Raw genomic sequence first — 23,092 nt, 5'->3', positions numbered from 1 at the left:
ATCATCTGTACATCTTAGGGGCTTCGCCGTCTAAGTTCCTTAGAAGATTATTTACGACTAATATCCATAGGATTGGAGATATCACTCCACCTTGCAGAATGCCCATACATACTTCGTTTGCTTATTATAACGTCGGTCCAATCTGTATAGTAAGATCAACACCTGTTTACTGGATGCTATTCCAAATAGATTCGATCAAAACGTTGTTGTATTCTGTAAAAATGTCCAGGAATGCTCCAAGAGCATATTCCTTATATTCAAGAGCCCTTTCGATATTAAATCAGTGTATCAGTGTATGGAGTGCAGTCTCTGCCGAACTACCTTTTGTGTATGCGAGTTGTGTTTTTGAAAACCTTCTAGGAGACGCGTCCTTGATATGATACGTAGCTGATCGGGCATTCCCTAAATATCGCCTTTAGTCATGGAACGCATAGATAGAGCGCGCTTTGTAGCATTGCTGTAATGATTCCTTCCATACCGGGAGATTAGTATGGATCGGGTGAGCGGATTGTCCATTATATTCTATGTAAAGGTGTTCTCGGGAAAGCTTTATGCACTATTATTTTCATATCAAGGACTAGGTCTTCTAATGAGTCCTAATAATTGTCCATCCGCTCTTGCGGACATACCCGTACTCTACGTCTGCAAGACCGAGCTGTTCGCTCCAACAAGAGGACTTCTTTTTGTGCTTGGGTCGCAGAGTAGGCCAAGCGTGTTGATGTGGGTTATATATGCAAGGTCTAAGCCTCTTGCCTAAAAATATCTGTCAAAGATCCCAGTTTGTGTTTCTGTTATCTCTCCTGCACATATGTAGTAGTGCTGGATCGCGAATTAGTCATCGAACCTAACCTCACCTAGTGTCATCCAAAAACACTTTATATAGAAACCGATAGGATAAATGCCGTTTAGTAGCAGCAACTTAATTTTGTCTTCTACAAGACTCGTCTCGACAATTTTTAAACATCGCATAAGAGGTGTTAAATAATTAAATGTGGGGGTTAGTGACCTTAATATCCTACGAACTAATTTTGTTGTGCTACTTTTACCCACAAAACAAATTTCAATATAGGTTATAGTAAAATCCACAAAAAAGCAAGATAAAATTTTTAGAGGGAGGTCTATTGCCAGCCATACCGACAATAATGTAGATGACGAAGAATCATCAGCAGGTCAAATTCGTCTTTGTCAATTGGCCCAGACGGTATAAACATGTTGATGCTAATAGAGGCTCGCCGGGAGTAAAACACTTAACCAAGGTTCCCAATTTATCCCTGACCATTCTTTATAAACCCGAGGAAAGTTGGAAGAGTGAGACACCACTCCACCACCGATTTCTGGAATACCCGTCAACCATGTTTCACTCACCACCTGAGTCAAGTAGACCATCAACACTTGGTTCCGGAAAGTGCATAACTTAGTGCCATAAATGCTCTGAATATATGTTAAACGTGACAAAAGCTTTTTGAATCACATAACTTCGAAAAGTCTACGCACCCTACTGAGCTGAAGAGGTGGATCATAAACTTTCTTAACGTTCGGCAATCATCCGTACCACATGGTTAAGATTTTAACTTAAGAGTTTAGAAGGGATCCCGCAGGATGGTGTCTGATAACCACAACTGTTCAACTTCCATATCGCGAAACTCCCTTAACCAACAGAGGGAATTTTCCTTACCTCAAACGCAGATGATTGCAGGCATTGACGTCAATATCATGACAATGGATTTGATGACATGTATTCAAAAGTAAAAGCTATATCAGCGATTTTACTCGCCCCTTCTCTATATGCGATCATTTTCACGAACTGAACGAAAGAATGCAGACCTCAATACAATATCTTATAGCCAAGAATGCATGCTTCCGGTTAAGGAACGCAATTTATACCTCTCCAGATGAGCCGTCTACTAAGAGCATGAACATTGCCCCGACAGCTGGTTCTACGCATCGCAATTGACTCGGATTTTATCCGACGAAGGGTTGTTTTTTCGGCGATGTAACCCCGTTTGGATCGGTAAATGTTAATCTTGGTTTGTCGTCACTGGAGCAATGCCTTGCAGGGTTGCTCCGTATTCTCCTGACTCGTGCTGGCATTGAGTCCAACCCGGGCCCGGAGGAATTTTTCTGCTGCGTTTGCGCAAAAAGGCTCCATCCAAACTCCACTTCGGTCAGGTGTAACACATGCAATAGATGGAGCCATCTTAAGACCTGCTCAGACCTTAAGACTTACAGGGAGTGGACCACGAGTTACGTGGCCCCATGTTGCCTCCGCAATACTGCGTCACTAGCCTCTACGGCTGTGCAATCTCAAAAAACAAATCGAAATCATCTAAACCCATTGGCATTGATGGAATCAACTTACCAAGGTCCTCAACCTGTCGCTGAACACTCTTCAAATACCCGATRTGTGGAAAGTCGGAAGAGTGGTTCCACTACTGAAACCTCGGAAACCCGCCAACAAAGAGGAGTCCTATCGTCCGATAACCCTCCTCCGAAAAGTGTACAGCATCTCCACAGCACTTAGCGTCAAAAACTCTTAAATAGTTCGTGGCCTCAACCAGAAACCACCCTGCGAGAGAACGATTCCCGTACTGTTATACTTGTCAAAAGCTTTTCACACAGTCAACCACACAACGCTACTGCAAAGACATCGAGAAAACTACGCTTCCTCTAGGACTGAAGAGGTGGTCCATGATCTACCTGAGCGGTCGAAAATCATCCGTACTATTTCGAGGTGAAACATCTAAACTGAGGAGAATTAAACAAGGGTTTCCGCAGGGTGGTGTCCCGTTACTATTTAACTTCTAACTAACTCCCACAGCCACCAGAGGTGGTTTCCATAACCTCGTACGCAGATGTGGCATGTGTTCGAAAGTAAACAACTACCTCTCCGACCTGTCTCGTTTCTTCACGGAACCTCACACTCTCTCCCACCAAATCACATTTTTACGAACTGAACGAAGGAGTATAGACTTGAACTTAATATTGCAGTCGATGGCGTCAAAATTCCGACTGTCAATAATCCTAAGATTTTAGGTGTAACTTTTGATAGTCTATGCTCCTTCACTTCCCATACGACCGCTATAAGCGTCAAGGTACAGAGCCGCAACAAAATCCTCAAGTCGCTAGCCGGCCGCACATGGAGAAAAGATCAAGAAATGTTGTTGGAAACATACAAGGCAATCGGACGTCCCGTCCTCAACTACGCAGCACCAAATGGTAGCCTGGATGCAGTGGCACGCAGATGAGGAAACTCCAGACTTGTCAGAATACTGCACTCCTAGGAGCATCAAGATGTCTTTCCTTGACTTCTTCTCCAACATCGTACAGTACACCTTCACCGACTCCCTTCGCGTGAATGGCGTTCTTGAAGTCAAACCACCACCAATCGCAGACGAAGAGCTCGTCGCGAAAAAGATGAGTCACCCTAGCGCAGCTTCGTTCTGGATATTGTAGCAGGTTAAACTCCTACTTATCCAGAATAGACCCCGACATATCCAATGTATATCGTGCATGCAAAGGGGTCTCCGCATGAAAATGAACACCTCTTTGCATGCCCTGCCAACCCTACTCCCTTAACACCCTTTTCCCTTTGGCCCGACCCCGTAGAAACAGCACGTTTCATGGGCCGCCCGCTAGATGACGTCGACGACAACATGAATAACCCTTACCATCTCAACGGGGATTGATAACCGTTAAAACAACAACAACAGCATGAAGATGTCATTCCTGGTGCTAGTATCACTACCCTCACCAATACCAGACGAAAAGCTTGACGCTGCAATATCTGGCAGCCCTTCTATACTAGGTCGTTAACAAAACTTTGCCTCTCGAACATTCTTTCAACTATGAATATCGTTGACTTGTTAATTCCGGCAATTTACCGTTGTTTCTATTTTGATCTCGTATCGGTATTGGTCACAATTCAATATGTTTTCATACAATTTGTAGCAACTATGGTTGTGCTATTATAGTGTTGGAAAATTTATATTTTTCTTTAAATACTTCACCTGGGGTGGCAACTACAACAACTGTCAAACAATAATTTGGTTGTCATTGTCTACAATTTGCATTTCATCGTTTTTGCTTGCAATATTAATTTTCCTTTAAAAATCATATAAAATGTATTCACACAATAACTTCATACAAACAGAATTATGGAAAGGTGGACCTGTGCCTGGACAATTTTATAACTTTCCTGGCACTAACCAAGATATCAATGCCGGCAATATCACAGCACCTGGTTTATATGGGTCCAATCGTTCGTCGTAAGTAAAAATGTATAACTTAGTTGTGCTACAGGAATTAATTTGATTGCCAATTGCAGGTCACCAATTACTACCGGTACCTCGGTAATTGGAGTTAAATTCGATGGTGGTGTTATGATTGCTGCGGATAACCTAGTCTCTTATGGCTCTCTGGCACGTTACCAAGATGTACAGCGTGTTTTCAAAATAAATGAAAAAACAATCATTGGTGCTGGAGGGGATTTCGCTGATTTTCAAAGTCTGAAAAGAAGTATAGACCAGAAAATGGTAGAGGACATGTGTTATCAAGATGATATTGAAATGCAGCCTAAATCACTGTACAATTGGCTAACACGTATTCTGTACAATCGCCGCAGCCGTGTCAATCCTTTGTGGCTAGAAATGGTTGTTGGGGGCATGCAGGATGGTGTGCCCTTCTTGGGTCATGTGGATCTGCGCGGACGTGCTTATGAAGACGATGTAGTGGCCACCGGTTTTGGCAAACATTTTGCTTTGCCATTAGTGCGTGAACAAATCTCGAATGATAGGTTACTGACGCAAAGTGAAGCTTCACAAGTGGTACGATATATATTACTTTATAAATATTTTCCAAAATTTTAATTATATTTATTATCGTTGTTTAATAGCTACGCAAGTGCATGGAAGTGTTGTACTATCGTGATTGTCGTGCGATATCGAAATACTCGGTAGCAGTTTCCACCGCTCAAGGTACAATTGTTCAAGGACCCTTCGAAGTTAACCAGAACTGGCAATTGGCAACTTTGGTTAAAGGCTATTAATTTCAAATATATGCTTATACTAAATAAAAGATAATGTTTTAAAAAATCGCTTTATATATTAATAGATATTAAAGGTTTGGAATTTGTATATCTCATACTAAGTTTTTGCATATCCTACTAGATCAAATCACATTTTTTACGAGAGAAAGGTTAAAAAGGATTAAGTGTACATCGCAGATTTTGTTGTTGTTCCGCTTACGTAGATCTCTCAGTTTTTAAAATATACATTGGAAATTCTCTACGTCAATCTCATCCGGCTAAAGACTGTTAAACCGGCAGAATTTATCCCGTTCCCACGAGAGTCGGGTCTACGAAAACCGGAAACGACCCGGATTTTTATCCGGCCAAGGACTGTCAACTCGGCAGAATTCTGCCGTTACAACAACGACATCTTAATTACTTCGGGAATGTTTTCTGCGGTTACAACGAAAACCAAACGAATTTTTTCCAAGTCCTTACACATAAGCACCTTATTTATTGTAGCAATTAACTTTGTAGCCGCCGATGGGGTGGTGAGGTTCGAATTGGTTGGCATAGAAATCACCTAAAGATAGGCTCAGGAATTATGCTGTTTTGACGAGGTTGGACCAGGAGACGAGAGATGTTACATGAATGGGGTAATTGCACGAGCCATATAACTACATTGATTGGTACGTCGAGGCAGTGTCCAGAAGGGAGTTGCATCTTATTTGTTGTTTGTTTTTAAAGCTTATTCCTGTCATATATACTGAACAAACAGAATCAAGTTTTTGCAAGGCAAAATTTTCAATCGACCAAATATCGGGAATGTTCGACCAAGCAAATAACTGCACCAATACTGCGTCGAATATGATGCCTTGCCATATTGTCATTGTTATTGAAACTCGAACATCCCCATTCTCTGAAACTAAAACTGTTCGATCGGAATCAAGAGCTTATATGAAGTCTTTTATTATCATTGCAAATCGTATTTGACGGTTGTTACATATCTACATAATTTCCCCTAAATTGTATATTCTGGTAACTCGGTGAAAAATGTGTTAGTTTCAAGTTTTTTTCTGGTTCCAATAATAATTTGTTTTACATAGTATATTTTCGCTAAAATCCTTTAATTCTACCATATACATTCATGTGTTATTTCGTTTGAATATTCGTAAGTATGTAGGCATATGCGACATTTTAAAGTGATTACTGCTAATACATGAGTTTATACAAAATGTACTTAGTCAAACGAAAAAGAAATAATAGTATATTGAAACAAGTACTTTCCCGTATGAGATCGTCGCCACATTGAAAAAAGTGGATAGCTGTAGATAGTGGCGACACATATATGGATATGTAAATATGCAGTTATAAGATATTCCCATTCATTATAATATATATATGTATATATCCTGTCTCTTATACACATCTAGATGTGTATAAGAGACAGGCTGTAGATAGTGGCGACACATATATGGATATGTAAATATGCAGTTATAAGATATTCCCATTCATTATAATATATATATGTATATATCCTGTCTCTTATACACATCTAGATGTGTATAAGAGACAGGCTGTAGATAGTGGCGACACATATATGGATATGTAAATATGCAGTTATAAGATATTCCCATTCATTATAATATATATATGTATATATCTTTTAATAAAAATAATATATTCAAAAATATTAAAGAAAATAAACGCGAAGTCTCACTACACACGCTACAAATTTAATTCAACATCGTACGTCGATCATAGATGTGACGGCGTTGTTCGCGCACTTGTCGCTTCCACTTATCCGTTTGATGACCAACACGATTCAAAACATTTGCGCGTGAGTTCATTTCTTGGTTAGCCATGCCGGTCGGCAACGGAGGGGAAGTACCGCTTGCTTCATCCTAATAATAAGAGAAATAATGAATAGATGTTAAAATTTTCGCAGCTATCAATATTAAATTGTAACAATTTTGTGTTAGTATAAATTCGTAGAACTTGTATGTGTGTGCTTAATTGCCTACTGGGTATACAAACTCTTATTGGGAACGGAAATGAAGATTTTTTTAAAATTAAAATGTATGTATGTATGTGTCGTTAGTGTGTTAATAACAAAACGCTATGTAAAATTAAACATATGTGCAACAAAATATGTACATATAAACAACATGAAAACGAAAACTAAAAGATAATCAATCAGAATCTTTATTGTCATCTACTAAGAGACTATATTGAACGTTGGAGTATTTGGTATGTACATCTTCGTTTGTGTGCTCCTGATAATTCGCCTTCACACGCTTGTTGAGTAGTGGATCCAAGCAAATTAGAAATAGCATATATATGACAAGTATGGATATAATCCAGATCACGATTATGACAACGACCTGTTAAAAGAATTAGAAACTAAGATCATTGAACTGTCTAATATGGGAGAAATATATTGTGTACACGCAAATATAATTGGGCAATATAGTTGTTTCATATTAATAAATATAATTATTAAAATACATANATTTAATATTTAAAATTTAATATACTTTTCTATTTTTTTCAGGTAAAAACTCACCCACGTGCAAAATGGCCAAATATTTCAGCATATGTGATACCCAAACAGCATGCATAATAACGGTATTATTACTAGGTTTCATAATACCAATTACTTTTCAGTATGGCAACTTGGCAAAACAAGGTATGCTGCAAATATAAAAAGATAATTTTCTATAATAGTAGAAATATGAATACGAAAAAAATATTTTATTGAAATTAAAATTAATATTTTATAAAATTGTAATAAAAATTTCTTCAAACTCAGTTTACTGGTAATGTAATTATTTTTACTTATTTTATTAACCTTTAATTAAAGTTAAGCGTAAATTTTTGCCACTATGACATGAATAATAGGACTTTTGAAGTAGGCACTTTCTTTATGGTATGTATACAAAACTGCTGCACATTACCTTAATAAGTGTTGTATTCCTTGCTTCATGCTGACATTTACATTCCGGACAGATTTCCAGCACTTTACCATTTTCACTTAGACGCGGTAACAAAGCTCCATCACACACACTAAGCAAATGATAAATAAAAGTAGATGTTAATAATCGCAAATAAATTACTGTAATACGTACCATTTGGGCGTTGAATTTGTGGCTTGTACTAAGGAATTTAATATGTTTGGTGCTAAAGTGCTGCTCAATGGGCTTTTCACAGCAGGAATATTGTTGTTATCAACCTTAACTGGATTGGTGGTATTTTGYGGAGTTACATCTGCCGTAGACAACTGCAAATATATCTTGTTTTACGAACTTTCAAAGCAAAATTTTGAACACTCACCAAAACGTTGAAGGAAAAGCATAAAATGCCTAATACTGTAGCACTACAAGCCATGTTTTCTTGTTGAAACATTTGCTTATTAAATTAAATACGAAATTTTGTTAAATTTTCATAAATGTATGTCTATTTTGTGTTTTTCTTTCCTTTCTCCTGTCAGCTGTTTTCTATGATCATGTTCACAAATGTTGACATCCTTTGTTTGATTAGGGCGACGCCGGAGAAAATTTATAATAAAGATATGTCACAAAATGTTTAAGAATTTTTACTTAATATATACGATATATACGATTTAGATATTTAGATTTTATTCTGAGCAACGAGCAGAGCAGTCATTATATGTAAACAATATTTAGAAAAGGAAATTTTGATATTTGTTACTTTGAAGTTAATTTATGTATGTAATAATGCTTCGATTTAATTGTTCGCAATAATGTTATGCATTTTGATCTGCTTTTTCTCCACAGCTTAAACAAATTACAAAATCCATTAATTGCATATAAAGTAAAAGCGAGACATAAAACTCATTTTTAGTAAATTAAATTCTGGCAACAATGTAATGTTTGCGCAAGCCAGATTTGTGTTATCTAATTTGACATTTGTTTGCGTGTCGGTCGCCGATTTTGCCAATTAGAAGTCAATAGTTCCCTGCAAAGTGTAAACTTATCGTTTTTCATCTACAGAGAATTACGAGTATTTATTTGAACAAAATAATTAGTTTAAGTAAAAAATAAGAGAAAATGAACCCGAATAAATTTAATTTGTCGTTAGAAATAATCCTTTCATTTATACTTTGCACATTTCCCGTGTCTTTTGGTAAGTTTGATGTGGTCGCCCGTGATTGGTGGTAGTCCGCCCACTAGTTGTGTATATTTGTTGTACTTTTCCGGTTGCTGTTTTGTTATCAATTCTATAGCAACATTTTTGGCTTCCTTTCAGCGGGTAAAACCAATTTCGTGACATGCGGCTCAATAATAAAACTACTGAATTCAGATTATGGTTCCCGTTTGCATTCACATGATGTAAAATATGGTTCTGGTTCGGGCCAACAATCGGTGACAGGAATTGAGTTAAAAGAAGATGTGAACAGTCATTGGGTGATAAAGGCACCAACAAATAAGCATTGTGAACGTGGCGAACCCATACAATGTGGCGACATTATACGCCTAGAGCATTTAACCACCAAGAAGAATTTACATTCCCATCATTTTCCCTCGCCCTTATCTGGTGAACAGGAAGTATCAGCCTATGGCGATGATGGTGTGGGTGACACCGGTGATCATTGGGAAATAATTTGCCCCAATGATGAATGGGTACGTGATGCTCATGTACGCTTGCGGCATTTAGACACAGGCAGTTATTTGGGAATGTCTGGACGTTCGTTTGGAAGACCAATTTCTGGGCAAATGGAGATTGTCGGTTTTAGCAGTATGCAGCACGGCACCCGATGGACAACAGCAGAGGGTTTATTTATTGTACCAAAGGATAAAGAATCACACAGTGAATATGCTCACAGCGAACTTTAGAAAAATTGTGATGCTCATAGGCTTTAAACGAATTTTGCCGCTTTACTTTATGATATACTTTTGTCATAGCTAGTTTTTCATTTAATTATTATTTAGTTCAAATAGAATTTTAGTTTGTTGCATACATGACAACACATCATACTTTTAACATTCAAATGCAGTAATGTTGCATGTTTTTATGAATATCAAATAAATGCAAATTCTGTGGAAAAAACAAAATTAACAAAGCATTTAAAATTATTGTAGGTAATTGCATAAACTACGCGTGGCAATTAGATCTTGTAGGATATCAAAAGGCAAGAAGCATACTCCAGTTTTCATTTTGAAAGAAGAACGTACTGGGGTGTTGAGGAAGGTCGGGTGTCTCAAGGCCTCAAGTGTCTTCACTACTGGGGAAAGGAGAGTTATCGAGCGATAATTCTTTGTTGATGACATTTTGAACCACCTCATCGGTGAAAATAAGAGGCGCGCAGTTTTTTGGCATTTTGCGCAACCGTCGGGTAACACATCGCTTAGTTTTGTCTACCGAAGGGTGCAGTGTGAATTGCCGACTAAAGTAGCTCGCGCACTCTTTCGGGTCAGAAGAGGCCTGGCCATTAAATTGAACTTCGATTGAAGTCGGTCATCATGTCTCTTCGGGTTAGACAAAGTCTTGACAATAGACAAAAGCTTACGCAGAGGAGAGGAGGAGAGGTTGAAGGACTTCAGGTGCCCTTCCCATTTCGTCCGCTTATGTTGTTTTACCAATCGCCGAATCTCTAAATTGAGATCCCCCCTTTCGGGGATTCCGGGATCGGCATAGTGTAAGGTGCTGCGCTTATTAGCTAAAACGGCGGCTTCGGCAGGGAAATTTTGGGCGGAGTTTCGCTATTCTTCTAGCCGAGATGAACCGAGCGCTAGCTGCTGCGATCACCTTGCGGAATCGACGTTCGCCAATTGATACGTGCGTAGCAATGGGTAAAGTGTAGAAGATGTTCTCAGCAAATTGTGTGAAGCCGACCAGGAAATGGGATCTGTCAACTGAAAGCACACGATTATTTATTTGGCCGAAGACGGTCAACTTGGCTGAATTGATTCAAATTAATTCAGAGATTGTTGTTGCTGTTATAGCGGCTACGAAGACCCGACTATCGTGGGAACGGCTACTTCAGGGTTGCTTTCTGGCGCTACCACAACAAAAAGGTCACAGATTGGTGGCAATCTAGCTAAGGAAGCAGGGCATGCAAGCCGACAGGATTCCATTCTGCATTCTTTAACCATATTGGGTCCACATTTAATCAGAGACGCAAACGTTTGGACTTCGTCAAGCATAGCTGTTTTTGGAAGAATACAATGTAAAAAGGTTCAGAAGTAATATCAATCAGACCTCTTTAAAACGACTAGAATAGATAAGGTATGGGAGAAGAGCGGGATGAATAAGGGTCACTCTGACTATCTTATTCTTTATCTGATATCTGTTGGAACTTTTTCGTATAAATCACACTTCTAGGGACATAAGAAAGCGAAAAGCGATATCTGACATCCTGCTCCACACTCCACGTTCATTATGTCCTATAAAATGACACCTAAGATAATTCATTGAGAGACAGTTAACTTTCATCATATATGAAGTTGATTAAGCTTTATCTGTCCCATCACATATGCTCATCTAAGACCAATTCCGCTATGATCCCAATCCAAACAGATAGTTGATCGAAAAAGAAACTCTTATTTTGCTGTTCATTTCATTTTGGTTCTCGAGACATTAGCCAAAGAGAAAAAGATATTACATTTCCAGAGGTTGGAGTGAGTGAGTGAGTGAGAAGCCATAGAAACTGCCAATTAAGAAAAAAGAGGATACGCTTATGAGGTGGTATTGCATCTGACAGTTTTTTGTAGGGTACACCTTGGTCAAAGCAAGCGGATATATATTGATTCCGGAGATATTTCGACGGGCTTTTAATTGAGCGAGGGCGGAGTTTGATCCGTAGACAGTAATCAAGAATAATCATGTGACGTTTTATTGCTATTATTTCTACTTTGACCTCGTCGATACACTTGATACAGCTGTCGGCTTCCAAATTATGCAAGCATAAAAAATTATCTTACAAAATTGAACTAAACAACAACAAAGGGGTCATGCGTTGTAAATAAAGAATCGACAACTTTCCTCATAATCGATGAGTTATTTGGCTGCGGAGACTTATTTCTGAACTATTTCTTCGTCATACATATTTTGTAAGTGTTTCCCCGTGGTTCTATGTTTGCTTCTTCACAAAGTTTTTCGAAACACGATCTTTTGCTACGATTAATGGCTGTTTCCAGGACCTTTGTTTAGGTTTTAGAAATTGTTCTGAAGCGACTTTCGTTCTCACCATCCTGGTTGTGCTGTAGACGATGTCTAGCTGAGTGGCATAGTTTTTTCAGTGTGACGGTTTCTTCGTTCCGCCACTATTTTCGCTTGTTAAGGTATCTCGTTTTGACTAGCTCTTTCTGCAATGCGGATACTATGTGGATGACACCTTCGCCAGTTGCCTTTGCTGTTTTTCAGACTCTCAAAAATGTCCCTATACAGCTCCTTTTGTCTCCAACTTCGGTTTGGAGTAATGTTTGTGCAGAGAGTTTCAGTTTCTCGGGAGAACAAAACTTCGGCAATAGTGATCATGTGATCACTGTATGTGTACAGGTCTGACACCTTCCACTTAATGCCTGCTACGTGTGTCGAGAGCAAACATTAGGTCTGTTATGGAACCTTTATTTTCCTTTTGATAGGAGCTTTTCGTGCCACTATTTATTTTCGTAAGGTTCCTTTCGCTCAAGTATAGTAGAATAAGACGCCCACGATTATTTGTACTTATGCTATCCCAAGCATTAGACCATGCACTAAAGTCTATTATTATCGGCTATTATACAGCTCCAGGAGGAAGCTTTCGAATTCATTAATTGATGCGCTGGGGCGAGCATAGCTGCTAACAAGATATTATATATTCCATGCATGTTCGCATATGTAAAATTGCTTTTTTAGTACCTCGCAGTCAGCAGTAGTTCAGGGGCGGATTCAGAGCCGAAGTTTGGAGGGAACTTTATAATTTTGTACTTGCAACTCCAAATCATCTTCTTCGCCTAGTGTCACTTATGATGGAAATAATGTATAACTTTAACTGTTGGAGGAGGAACCTTTTTTGGTTTTTTCGTAGGGAGACTAGCGTAACGATGATTCTGGCAGCCGTTTTGGGATCCCTCTATAAAAATTAAATACCTGGGTTGCTTACATACATATGTATGTGTTATGCAGGTAAATGTATTGTGGTATAATCTCCATGCTAGGTCCACAGAAAATGCTGCATAGAAATTTCATCGTCTGCAAAGTTAGTTTCAGCTTGAAAATATTTGTTGTTATTAATATAAATCTTCCGGTTCTTAATTTTTGGGTTAATTGTGAGGAGTTCGCAGAGTTGATCGACTGCATCTGTCACTTTTGTCGCCTAATCTTCGGCAGCATTGAATATTAGCCAATGTGGAAGATCAGCTAGTTTATGTAACCCGAAGTGTTGCGGAGGGACTGTAAACACGAACACATTCCTCAGAATTTCGAATTTTAGTATTTCGTGGATTGTGTGGGCCAGTATGTGTATTTACTAGTCCTAATTCTTTTACTAATTCAAGCAGGCCAAAACAGTCGTTTACCGATAGTATATCTTAGAAATATTATTTGAAGTTCTTCGACGGATTTAAAGCTAAACAGGAAGCGCTTTATAAACGCAATGCATTTAACCAATTACTTCGACGCTAAAATGGAGTTATCATCAATAAATGAAGATGTACCAAACTGCTTGTTCGAAATTATCTTTTTTTCTTTTTTTAGTTTGAAGTTTATGAAATCTTCAATAAGAAACATGCTGAAGTTCGTGATGGGTTAGCTTAGCAACTGTTAAGCTTGCGATAAAATGTAAACTTTATCCGATAATCGGCTATCATAAGCGCACTTAATTTGATTGGTAATGATTGTTAAATATATTATAATTTAATTCACTACACTTTGGTAAATGAAAAGCGCTGAGATTAGAATCAAATACTTGAGGTTTGAACTGTGACCTGTGTTCTATGCCCTTTTACAATGTCTTATCTGTCCACAGCCCTCTTATCAATTCACATGCGCTTTCAGCTCGATTTCAGAGGCGAGAATTCTACTCTTCTCCTTTCGTTCTACTTCTATGTGGCAGTGACGAAGTAATCTCATGAAAATAGTTTGTAGCCATTGTTTATCTTTCCCCTCTATTTTTTGAACTACTCTTTTATGGTATGCCACAAGTGCAGCTCTGGATTGGAGCCCTTTTACTCAAACTTTGAAATAATAAGGGGTGATCATTGCTCTTATGCTTCTATTTAAGCTTCTTCTTCTTCTAGTTATCCAACAAATCAATAAGTTGTCAAGTTTTAAGCCGACTCTGAACGTCACTTTGTTTTTATGTAAAGATTTTTTGAGGCCGACATATGTTCAGTGGTTTGAAATTGCCCATTATGTAGTGATAGATCCTTGAACATAGATTAGATAGCTACATGGCGCATCTCTCACCATCGAATTGAAAATAATATACTTGAAGTGAACAAAAACAAGATTGACTTTCTGTCATTAAAGACGCTGAAAGTGCATTATTACTATCTTACCATATTAACCTTAATATGAATATCAGAAGAATGGTTTTACCTAATAAAGCTATTTCCAGCAGAACAAGGAACAAGAAATTGGTCTACACTATGAAGAAGAGATTGATGACAATTTGTGGGCTTGCAGTATTCAGATATTTTTGAAATTTGTCGTCAAAAAGTCTTCGGACAGTGGTCAAAATATGCAACCGTTCGGTGGTTTCTATTGTGGAAGACGGACAAATGACTTATGTATTGGTCGAAAGAATATTAGTTAAAGAGTACTTATCTTAAGAAACTCTCCAAGCAACCTTTTTATAAGCTCTTTGGAAGAATCTAACGGTTCGTTCTTTTTTTAATCAGAATGATGGGTTTTCTAATTGCAATTGAGACTTCGTCGAAAGCTATTGTACTGATCAATTCCTGAAGGAAACAGGCACGATTATATGGAAAATTGCTCGATTCTACGACAGTCGAGCCGATGTTATTGGAACGCGCACATATTTTTATCCGGCTTCAGGAATATCTTCTGTCGCTGCAACAACCAATAGATAGAAGACTCTCGAAATTTCATTTAAACATAACAAAGGCAAAGCTCTCGTCTATGTCCACAGCATATTCGATTCGCGTCTATGCCAACAGTTTACTAGCAGCTTCTTCTCATGAAGAAATTTGTCAATGTCGGAGGTACCGTTATCAATATATGTACATATGTTTATATGATATGGTGCATACAAATATCATATTAGCTTTCGATGTGTAAGCGAGCAATTTTCTATCAGTCGTGTATTTTTCCCAAGAGTCACATTCACAATCAACCAATATATGAAGGTACCGATATGTAATACATGAATAACGGCACCACTACTTTTACATTTTTGATTTATTCCATTATTACAGTCTTGTATGTTTGTCATGCAAATTTGCTCTGAAGTACTCACAGTGAGCATACACGCTCTCAAGGCTCTCTGGTGCCGCTGGGAGAGCACAGTCGCTTCAAAAGTGTTTTAAGTGTGAAATACACAAATCAAAACAAACAACAAATATTTGACATTGAAGACTAAACACGACTAGTAGTATGGACATAGTGGTAAAATGTGTTACCAACGACGAGTAGAACAGCAACAACGAGGGCAGTGGCATTCGGGTGGCCGTCACTCACGCAGCCATTTGAATGATTCGTATGTATTTTCGTCAAACGTCGACGTTCCTGCCGGTTGCGTACACGCATACGTTGAAATTCATGTACTTGCGATAGGGTTGCCATACTGTTTTAGGGAAAAAAATTTTCAAAAAATAAGTATTGACTGTCATTTTTATGCAAAGCCAATATTATTTATCTTAACGAATTATAAAAAACGCAAAATATTGTTTTATAAAAAATCTACAGCTTTATTAAGTTAAATAGTTGTATTTGTGTTGCATATTTTTAGGAGATTTGTGCAATAGTCACAACTGCGTTTAAATAGTTCCCCTCTGGCTCTTGGATTTATGCGTATTGAAGTTGCTGCTCCTACTTTTCCCATTGCGCTCTCAGAGAGGAAGCACCTCACTCACTTTTTATTAAATATGCTTTTCGTGCGCCTATATGTATGCAATTATTTTTGTTCGATAGCAACAACTAATAACATAATTTGTTTACACAATCCTTTTGTTGTAACGATACGTAGTGAGAGTGAAAGTGTCAAGGCACGAGCTGTCATCGTCGCTGCTTACACCCTTGTTTAATTGTCAGTTGAACCTGGCATTGAGTAGCTTGCCTCAACACATTTCAAAAGTGTTTAGCTATGTATCATAGTCGCAAATTTATAAGGGAGACTTTCAGCGCTGCGCATAACCGATTATTTACTGTTGGAGTAGGTAAGCAAAAAGTTTACTTTTTAATCCAAATGTATTATATTATTCTTAACAGTACAACACAATCTTCCTACTACGTCGGTTGCCTTTTATATTTCGGGATTAGAGAACAAAAACAAATTTTATTCGTCGATAATCGCTTCATTGTTTTTGAAAATATTCTCATATATTTTTGCATACGTTTGACGCAATTGTCGTAGCACCTTAACTCTGATTAAGGTACTCCAAAACATGCCATTTGAACGCATCAACCGCCTTTTTAGGTGTTGAAAGTCGTTAACCTCTCAGTTTATTTTTTACGAACGGGATTAAAAAGCAATAGTCTAAGTCGTTGTGTGAAAACTAGCACTATCTTGAATCCGTCTTCGGTGGTTGGTTTTCTTGATTTCATGGTGAAACATTTTTTTCACAGTCAAATGTCCATGCAATAGTTTCAGGAACAATGACTGATTTTTTCGACCTTTACGAAATTCTTCTTGAGGTGAGCTACGCCCTCGACTGGATGTACTATACCATCAATAAACATTGACTATTGATGGAGCTTCATTGTCAAAATTTGAATTAAGACCATTGCTGAGATAACCAACGTCGAAAGTTGGAAAAAAAATAATCGCTCGAAAAAGTTCACGATATAACTCATATTTTGGCCCAGATGAACATTTCAAGTTACTGTATGTAACACAATAGCGTCGTCGAAACGTTTTGAGTATGTATAACATCAAAAATATCAAACGGTATTTATATGTAGCATAAAGTTATGAGTTGCCAGATTTTTTGGGTATGAGAAAGCTGTGTGAAAAGTGGTTGCTCCGCGAGCTCTCTTTTGACCAAAAACAACGACAAGTTGATTATTCGCCGAAAATTCATGAATTGGGCTTCGAATTACTTAGGCATCCACCGTATCAAGATTTCCAAAGAATACTCGCTGGAAAGAAATTTTCGGCGAAAGAAGAGGTGATCACCGAATCTAAGACTTATTTGGAGCAAAGAACAAATCGTACAACAAAAATGGTATCGAAAAGTTGGAGGGTGACCAGAATCAATGTGTCACCCTTGAAGTTCCCATATTGAATAAAAAAAACGAATTTTGTCAAAAAGATTATTTTACTATGGTACACCGGAGACTTTTCAATTGACCTCTTAGAGTATTTATCTCAGGACACTCATCAGATATACTGGAATCCAATGATGCTATAATGATACTAATCTCAGTATCGTTAATTATATCAAACTGAATATGGAAATTTCCCCAAATTTTACTGAAAGGATCATACAAAACTCAGTAAAAGAGCAAGAGTAAATGAACAAAAAAGACAAGCTTCTAACCATCTACTTACTGCAATGTGTAGAGAAATTGCTTTGACACAGGCAGCTTGTTCTGAGCAAGAAGCAAGTTCAGCAAGTTCAGCAAGTCCAGAAGTTTTCTGCTCACTTGCTTGTGTCTGATTTCAGAACAGTTGAAAGACTATTAGTTGATATTAATGTTGCATTAACATTTACTAATAAGTCGCGAGAAGGAGCAAAAGAACGTGCAACGGAAGAAAATTTGCTTTCTCTTAGTAATTCCACAGTTTTCATTTATAGTTTTTTTTGAAGATCTTCTGATTTTTTTGAGCTTTGGTTAATATACAATTTATTGTTAAATTTATTATTAAACAATACAATTCTAGACACGTATTTGTTGCATAATATGTATTTTGAAATTTTAGCGAGTATTCTTTTGGCGCTCGCTAACAAAGCTTACATAGTCGAGTAGTATTATTATTATTTTACATAGTATTCCCATGCAATAACCTTTATTTATATGTAAGGAACACATASATTCGTATTTCATTGAAATTCATGAACAAAAAACTCTGCTTGTAGGCACTGAGCGACTTGCCGATAAACTCAAAGAGCGCTCGTGCGCCTAAAAGTATGCGAGCGTTATAGTGAAAACACACACAGCAGMACTACATACAAATGTTTGTATGTCCGGCTGCCTGCCTGTTGGCCTGCATGTATGCGTCTGTGTTCGAAAGCAGCGAGTAGTAACTGTAACAACTTTTAGGTGCGCACTCGTCGTTCCCTACTCCACGTACACAGTTATCAGCAGTTAGTTCGAGGCGCTTGCGAACGTCAGTACTAAGTAAATTCGGAGCACTAGGCGAGCTACACATACATGCATATAAATAATGTAATATAGAAAAATAAATGTTTATTGTTGAAAAAAAAATTACAAATTCAATAAAATTTCAAAAAAAAGAGAAACATGTGCAAAGTGCTTTCAAAGCGCAGCCAATTATTGACAGTGTGATGCAAGAGTGTTACAGAAAAAGTCGCAATTAATTAGATACGTACACATGTATATATATATATCTTAAGCGCGAGCCTTGCATRTTTTTTTTAAATGAAGTTTMAAAATTTGGCTTCGCATGTTTTTGGGTGAAGTTTTTTTTCGASTTCGTGTGGAAAACAGCAATTAATGCCACAAATTCGCTGTTTCGTTTGTCTACAGTGGTTACATAAATTTTTCAGCTGTTCAAGCGTGTTCCACCATTTTCGACATTTTCGATTTTCATGCGACGTCAAGTGACGCAGTAACGTTTGAACTTCTGTCGCTTGCTGTTCAGCCGTCGTCGCAGCCGCTCTTATCGCTGACGTCGACGTAGTCGTGCTGTCAATTATCAACCRAAAAGAAGTTTACTTAGACACAACATTTTTTTTTCAAGTTTGTGTGAAAAAAATTCGTGATAAAATTTACATTAATGGTTGAAACGTGCTACTGTTGTTGTAGTTATTTTAAGGCTTACGTAGAATTTTGAAACAATAACGGCACAAACCCTGAAAAAGTAGTGCGAGTCCACATTAAACAGAAAAAAGAATTCTTACCGAAGTTTTTGAAAGTTATACATGTGCACTTACGTACGTCCATATAACGGTATATGAYAAAACGTTCAGAAAGGCAGTAATCGAAATCGTTGAAGCTTTTTGCGGTAACAGTTTTAAAAAATTACCGTTGGAAATTTACGCAAAAATAAAAAAATATACAAAACTTGAATAAACAAAAATTATGTGTCAATTATTGTGAAAAAAATTATGTGAAAATAATATCGAAAAAAAAAAAATGTTTCAATAAAATATTTTCATAAATAAAATATTGCCAGCAAAATTGTTGCTAACAGTTTTAAATGTGTTTGTAGTGTAAAGAAGTTGTTTGGAGCAAAAATTTGAGAAATAACCGTTATTTTACAACCAAAAGTTATATTTTCGTGACTGAACMACTGTAGAAACAACACTTCTTGTCTAAACAATGTAAGTGCTAGCAATTTCGAATACTTTAAGCGCTTTTTTATATTTATATACAAATGTACATATGTTTCAATTTTATGTAGAAGTTCAATATACCGTTATTAGCATTTAAAAGCCTTTTGCTGACTATTTTTTTAAAGACTACATAATTTATTCAGCACAAAAATGCTACAATGTAATAACATATCCGTTTTTGTTGTTTTTGTTATAGCCCCAATCTAATTTAAGTCCATATATGTACATATGGAGCCAATTGACCTGAAATTGACAGTGCTGCAGGGAATTGCTGCCGTTATATCTCCCAAAAGCCAAAGACGCTTCAAAACTTAATGAAATTAGCTAATGAACCTAAAGATCTAAAGACAATCATTAAACGAAATCATCAAGTAATGTGCCCAGTTCTAAAAACAATCAAAAGCTCCACTGTCTTTTTCCATTCCTCAAAGTTTCTTCTTTTTAGTACAAATATGTAGTCTCTCTTGTACTGTACCTAGTTAACCATAGTCTGAAACAATGTTCTTAGTTGTTGTTAGAATATTTTTTATTTAAGGCCTCAGAACTACATATGTATAGTAAGTGTGAACATTTAGAATTTTCTGACGCGAAGCAGAGAAGTGAAAGTCCAGTGCAAATGTTGGACGCGAGCTTTCCTTGCATTGTAGACTTATTGCCGAGAGAAAGGTTTAGCTTTAAGTCGATGTTTCGACCTCGTTTGAAGCAAACACATATCATATAATATTATATAAGAATAACCTTTATATAAAGTGTTTAATTCTATATTGTGTTAAACGATCTGCCAGGTATTTGCTATGATAAAAACCGTTGTTGGAGACCACTAGCTGGGAGTTTCAGCGGTATGAATCGGCTTCAGTTCCTTAAGAGAACTTTTGTGAAGCGCGATTTATTTTCTTCTTTGTAAAGTCTAATTAACATCACTAAAAAAAGTTTGGGTCTCATGAGGTTGACATTTATTATTATAATTTGTTTTGTTGGATTTGCCAAAATAAGCGAGAGAAAWTTTTTTAATTACAAAGCTTGATTTTAATGCCGTTTAATGCTTGCATCTTATCTTTGGGTGACGGTTCCATGGCTTATGGGGTTAGGTGGGTTTCAGAGGTACAAAAGAAACGTATTTTTATGATTTCTTTTTAATATAAGCAATCACATATTTGAAAAATATAATACGTTATATCAAAGGTACATATTTGAACAATATCTCCTGAAATTTCAATACAAAAWTGTTGAAAATTCAGCCGTTGAGACCGCATTTCCCTGGGTTTCGCACAAAAAMGTGYTTCGCCGTGGACAGCATAACTTATTATTGGTTCATATAAAATTAAAAAACACAAAAAAAATTAAGCATATTCCGTTAGTTTAGTATTAGTGGTTGTTATTGTAGTGGCAGTGCAGTGAGGGCTGCAGCCGAGTTCACAGAATTTTAACGAAAAATCTTCGGCTTCATTCCGGTTGCGTAGTCTCGATTGTCGTGCGATCTGTTAATAAGGTGTCTTTACCCCCAAGGTCTATAAAATAAAGTTGTTATTGTGTTTTTTATACATTCTAAATTCCCTCCAAAAACTAATCTTTCTAAATTTAAGCCACAGCTGTGAAACCGAATTATTTAAGTTACGTTTGTAATTCATTTTTTACTTACTACTACCAGCAGCCTTAGGCCTCCCCAACGAACTGAAGCTTTTTTAGCTGGACTTTAGCTTTCTTTCATTTATCATAATTAGGAACTTTGTGGTAAAAAATAAGAAAAAACAACTCGCCAAGAAATAAAGCAATTAAAAGCGGGTAAGAATTAATCACCCATGTTTGGAAGCGAGAAAATTGTATATCAATTATTTTCACYAACATGCTGGTATTAAGTTTGCCAAGTTTCTCAAACCGTTACACATCTACAAACACAACTTTTATTTCATACATTTTGATAAGAACGCATGCACTTGCGTGTATTTATATATGTATATGTATATATGAATATGAGAGCATAAAAGTATATATATATACTCTGTATATATGTATGTATTGTGTATAAGGGTGTATGTATGTCAGTTTGTATAAGCTAAGCATGAACTTGCTCCCAGTAACTGTAAATCTTAATAACCTTGGCATTCCTGTYTTGCCGTTGGCAGCCAACCTGTCGTGCAACCACCGTTAACAGCGCCCGCTTAAGGTCCTTACGCTCCCGAGTTGCTTAAATACAACTACACATATACCTATATATTATACATAATATATATATATATATATATACACATGCAGTAATTATATGTACTAGCAGTCGTATTTCTTGCTATCAGCCGATTCCCTAGAATTCACTGCTCCTCTCTTCCTCGGCTTTGTTGTACCTTTCTGTTCCTGTTAGGGCCATTTTTTGTTTCGTTTACTTTTTGTGGTGCATTGTTGTGGYTTATGTGGTGGTCGCTTTTGTGTTGAAATTCTTTTCCCGCCTACGCAATGTATGCTCCAGTATCTTTTTTGTGGTGCTTGCTCATGTCTTTAGATAAACTCGTATATATATGTATGCCTTTGGGTTATATGACTGTATATGACTTCTTAAATGTTTTCCGAAATTTTTGTTAACTTCGTCGTTGTGGTCCTCAGTTGTTTTCGGCTCCCACTGAAACTTCTCATTGATTAGCCTTCATAATCTCGATTGCTTGAATTTTTACATTCTATACATTCTGCAGATTATTTCGTACTTTGCTTTATTAAATATTTATATATGTTTGTATGTATATATAATAATTAAATACATTTTGATAAGAAAACATGGGTATATCGGATAGTTTATGCAATTGACGCCTTGCCGGACTACTGGACAAATCATTTCCAACCCAATTGGTTATTTTTGTYACGCGCGTCACAAACGAAAATGTCCAGCCTTGTCTTAGAGCGCTAAGCTGAACTAAAATCCTTGAAATATTTCACCACAATTCATTTTTGTTTTTTAAGAGAGACTTTCAAAGGCACATTTCTGGAAAAGTAGACTCAAAAAGTTTTTAAACTGGAAAAAAAGAAGGCCAACAAAGAAATAAAAACCAATTTAGAATACCTCGAAGCTTCAAATTCCAGAGCCATTATGGATAGTTGGACCATTACAAATAAGCACTGTTTTAGGGGGAGATTACAGATTTGCATTAAAAATTTTTGAGTTGTACTGTTATTTGTTGCCGCGAATAGGAACTGTAGTTTTCTAAAAGTTTGCTCTGGAAACATTTTGAAGTAGCAAATTAAAATGTTTTTAAAACTTTCTTTATAATTTGCCTTAAAATAAAAGGTTTTGGAATACTTGGGTATAGAAAAATTAGAGGTATTCATCTCGTTCCATATTTGATTTTCAAATAAACGGCCAAAGAAATACTATATACCATAGAACACGTATCCTAAAGTTTTCTAAATTATCATACCAACCTTCTTCTTCTTATTATTTAATAGTGTAGACACCKCC

General features: G+C 36.9%; 3 protein-coding genes across 3 annotated transcripts; 2 read left to right on the top strand and 1 right to left on the bottom strand.

The window, feature by feature from the left end:
* Positions 1-4,028: 4,028 nt before the first annotated feature.
* On the top strand, positions 4,029-5,090 carry LOC108975339 (proteasome subunit beta type-4). Its single transcript, XM_018943729.1, has 3 exons — positions 4,029-4,265; positions 4,325-4,823; positions 4,892-5,090. The coding sequence occupies exons 1-3, from the start codon at positions 4,120-4,122 to the stop codon at positions 5,042-5,044; spliced, it is 798 nt and encodes a 265-aa protein (XP_018799274.1). The 5' UTR covers positions 4,029-4,119; the 3' UTR covers positions 5,045-5,090.
* Positions 5,091-6,665: 1,575 nt separating this feature from the next.
* On the bottom strand, positions 6,666-8,512 carry LOC108975338 (uncharacterized protein CG1161). Its single transcript, XM_018943728.1, has 5 exons — positions 8,339-8,512; positions 8,134-8,285; positions 7,963-8,071; positions 7,264-7,389; positions 6,666-6,909 (listed from the first exon to the last, which is right to left on the bottom strand). The coding sequence occupies exons 1-5, from the start codon at positions 8,408-8,410 to the stop codon at positions 6,742-6,744; spliced, it is 627 nt and encodes a 208-aa protein (XP_018799273.1). The 5' UTR covers positions 8,411-8,512; the 3' UTR covers positions 6,666-6,741.
* Positions 8,513-8,939: 427 nt separating this feature from the next.
* Positions 8,940-10,080, top strand: LOC108975340 (stromal cell-derived factor 2). Its single transcript, XM_018943730.1, has 2 exons — positions 8,940-9,151; positions 9,275-10,080. The coding sequence occupies exons 1-2, from the start codon at positions 9,076-9,078 to the stop codon at positions 9,859-9,861; spliced, it is 663 nt and encodes a 220-aa protein (XP_018799275.1). The 5' UTR covers positions 8,940-9,075; the 3' UTR covers positions 9,862-10,080.
* The last annotated feature ends 13,012 nt before the right edge of the window (positions 10,081-23,092 follow it).

The sequence above is a fragment of the Bactrocera latifrons genome, unplaced genomic scaffold (genome assembly GCF_001853355.1).
Source record: "Bactrocera latifrons isolate USDA-ARS-PBARC rearing strain unplaced genomic scaffold, ASM185335v1 scaffold_64, whole genome shotgun sequence".
Taxonomy (NCBI): Eukaryota; Metazoa; Arthropoda; class Insecta; order Diptera; family Tephritidae; genus Bactrocera; species Bactrocera latifrons.
This window is presented reverse-complemented; position numbering and strand designations above follow the sequence as displayed.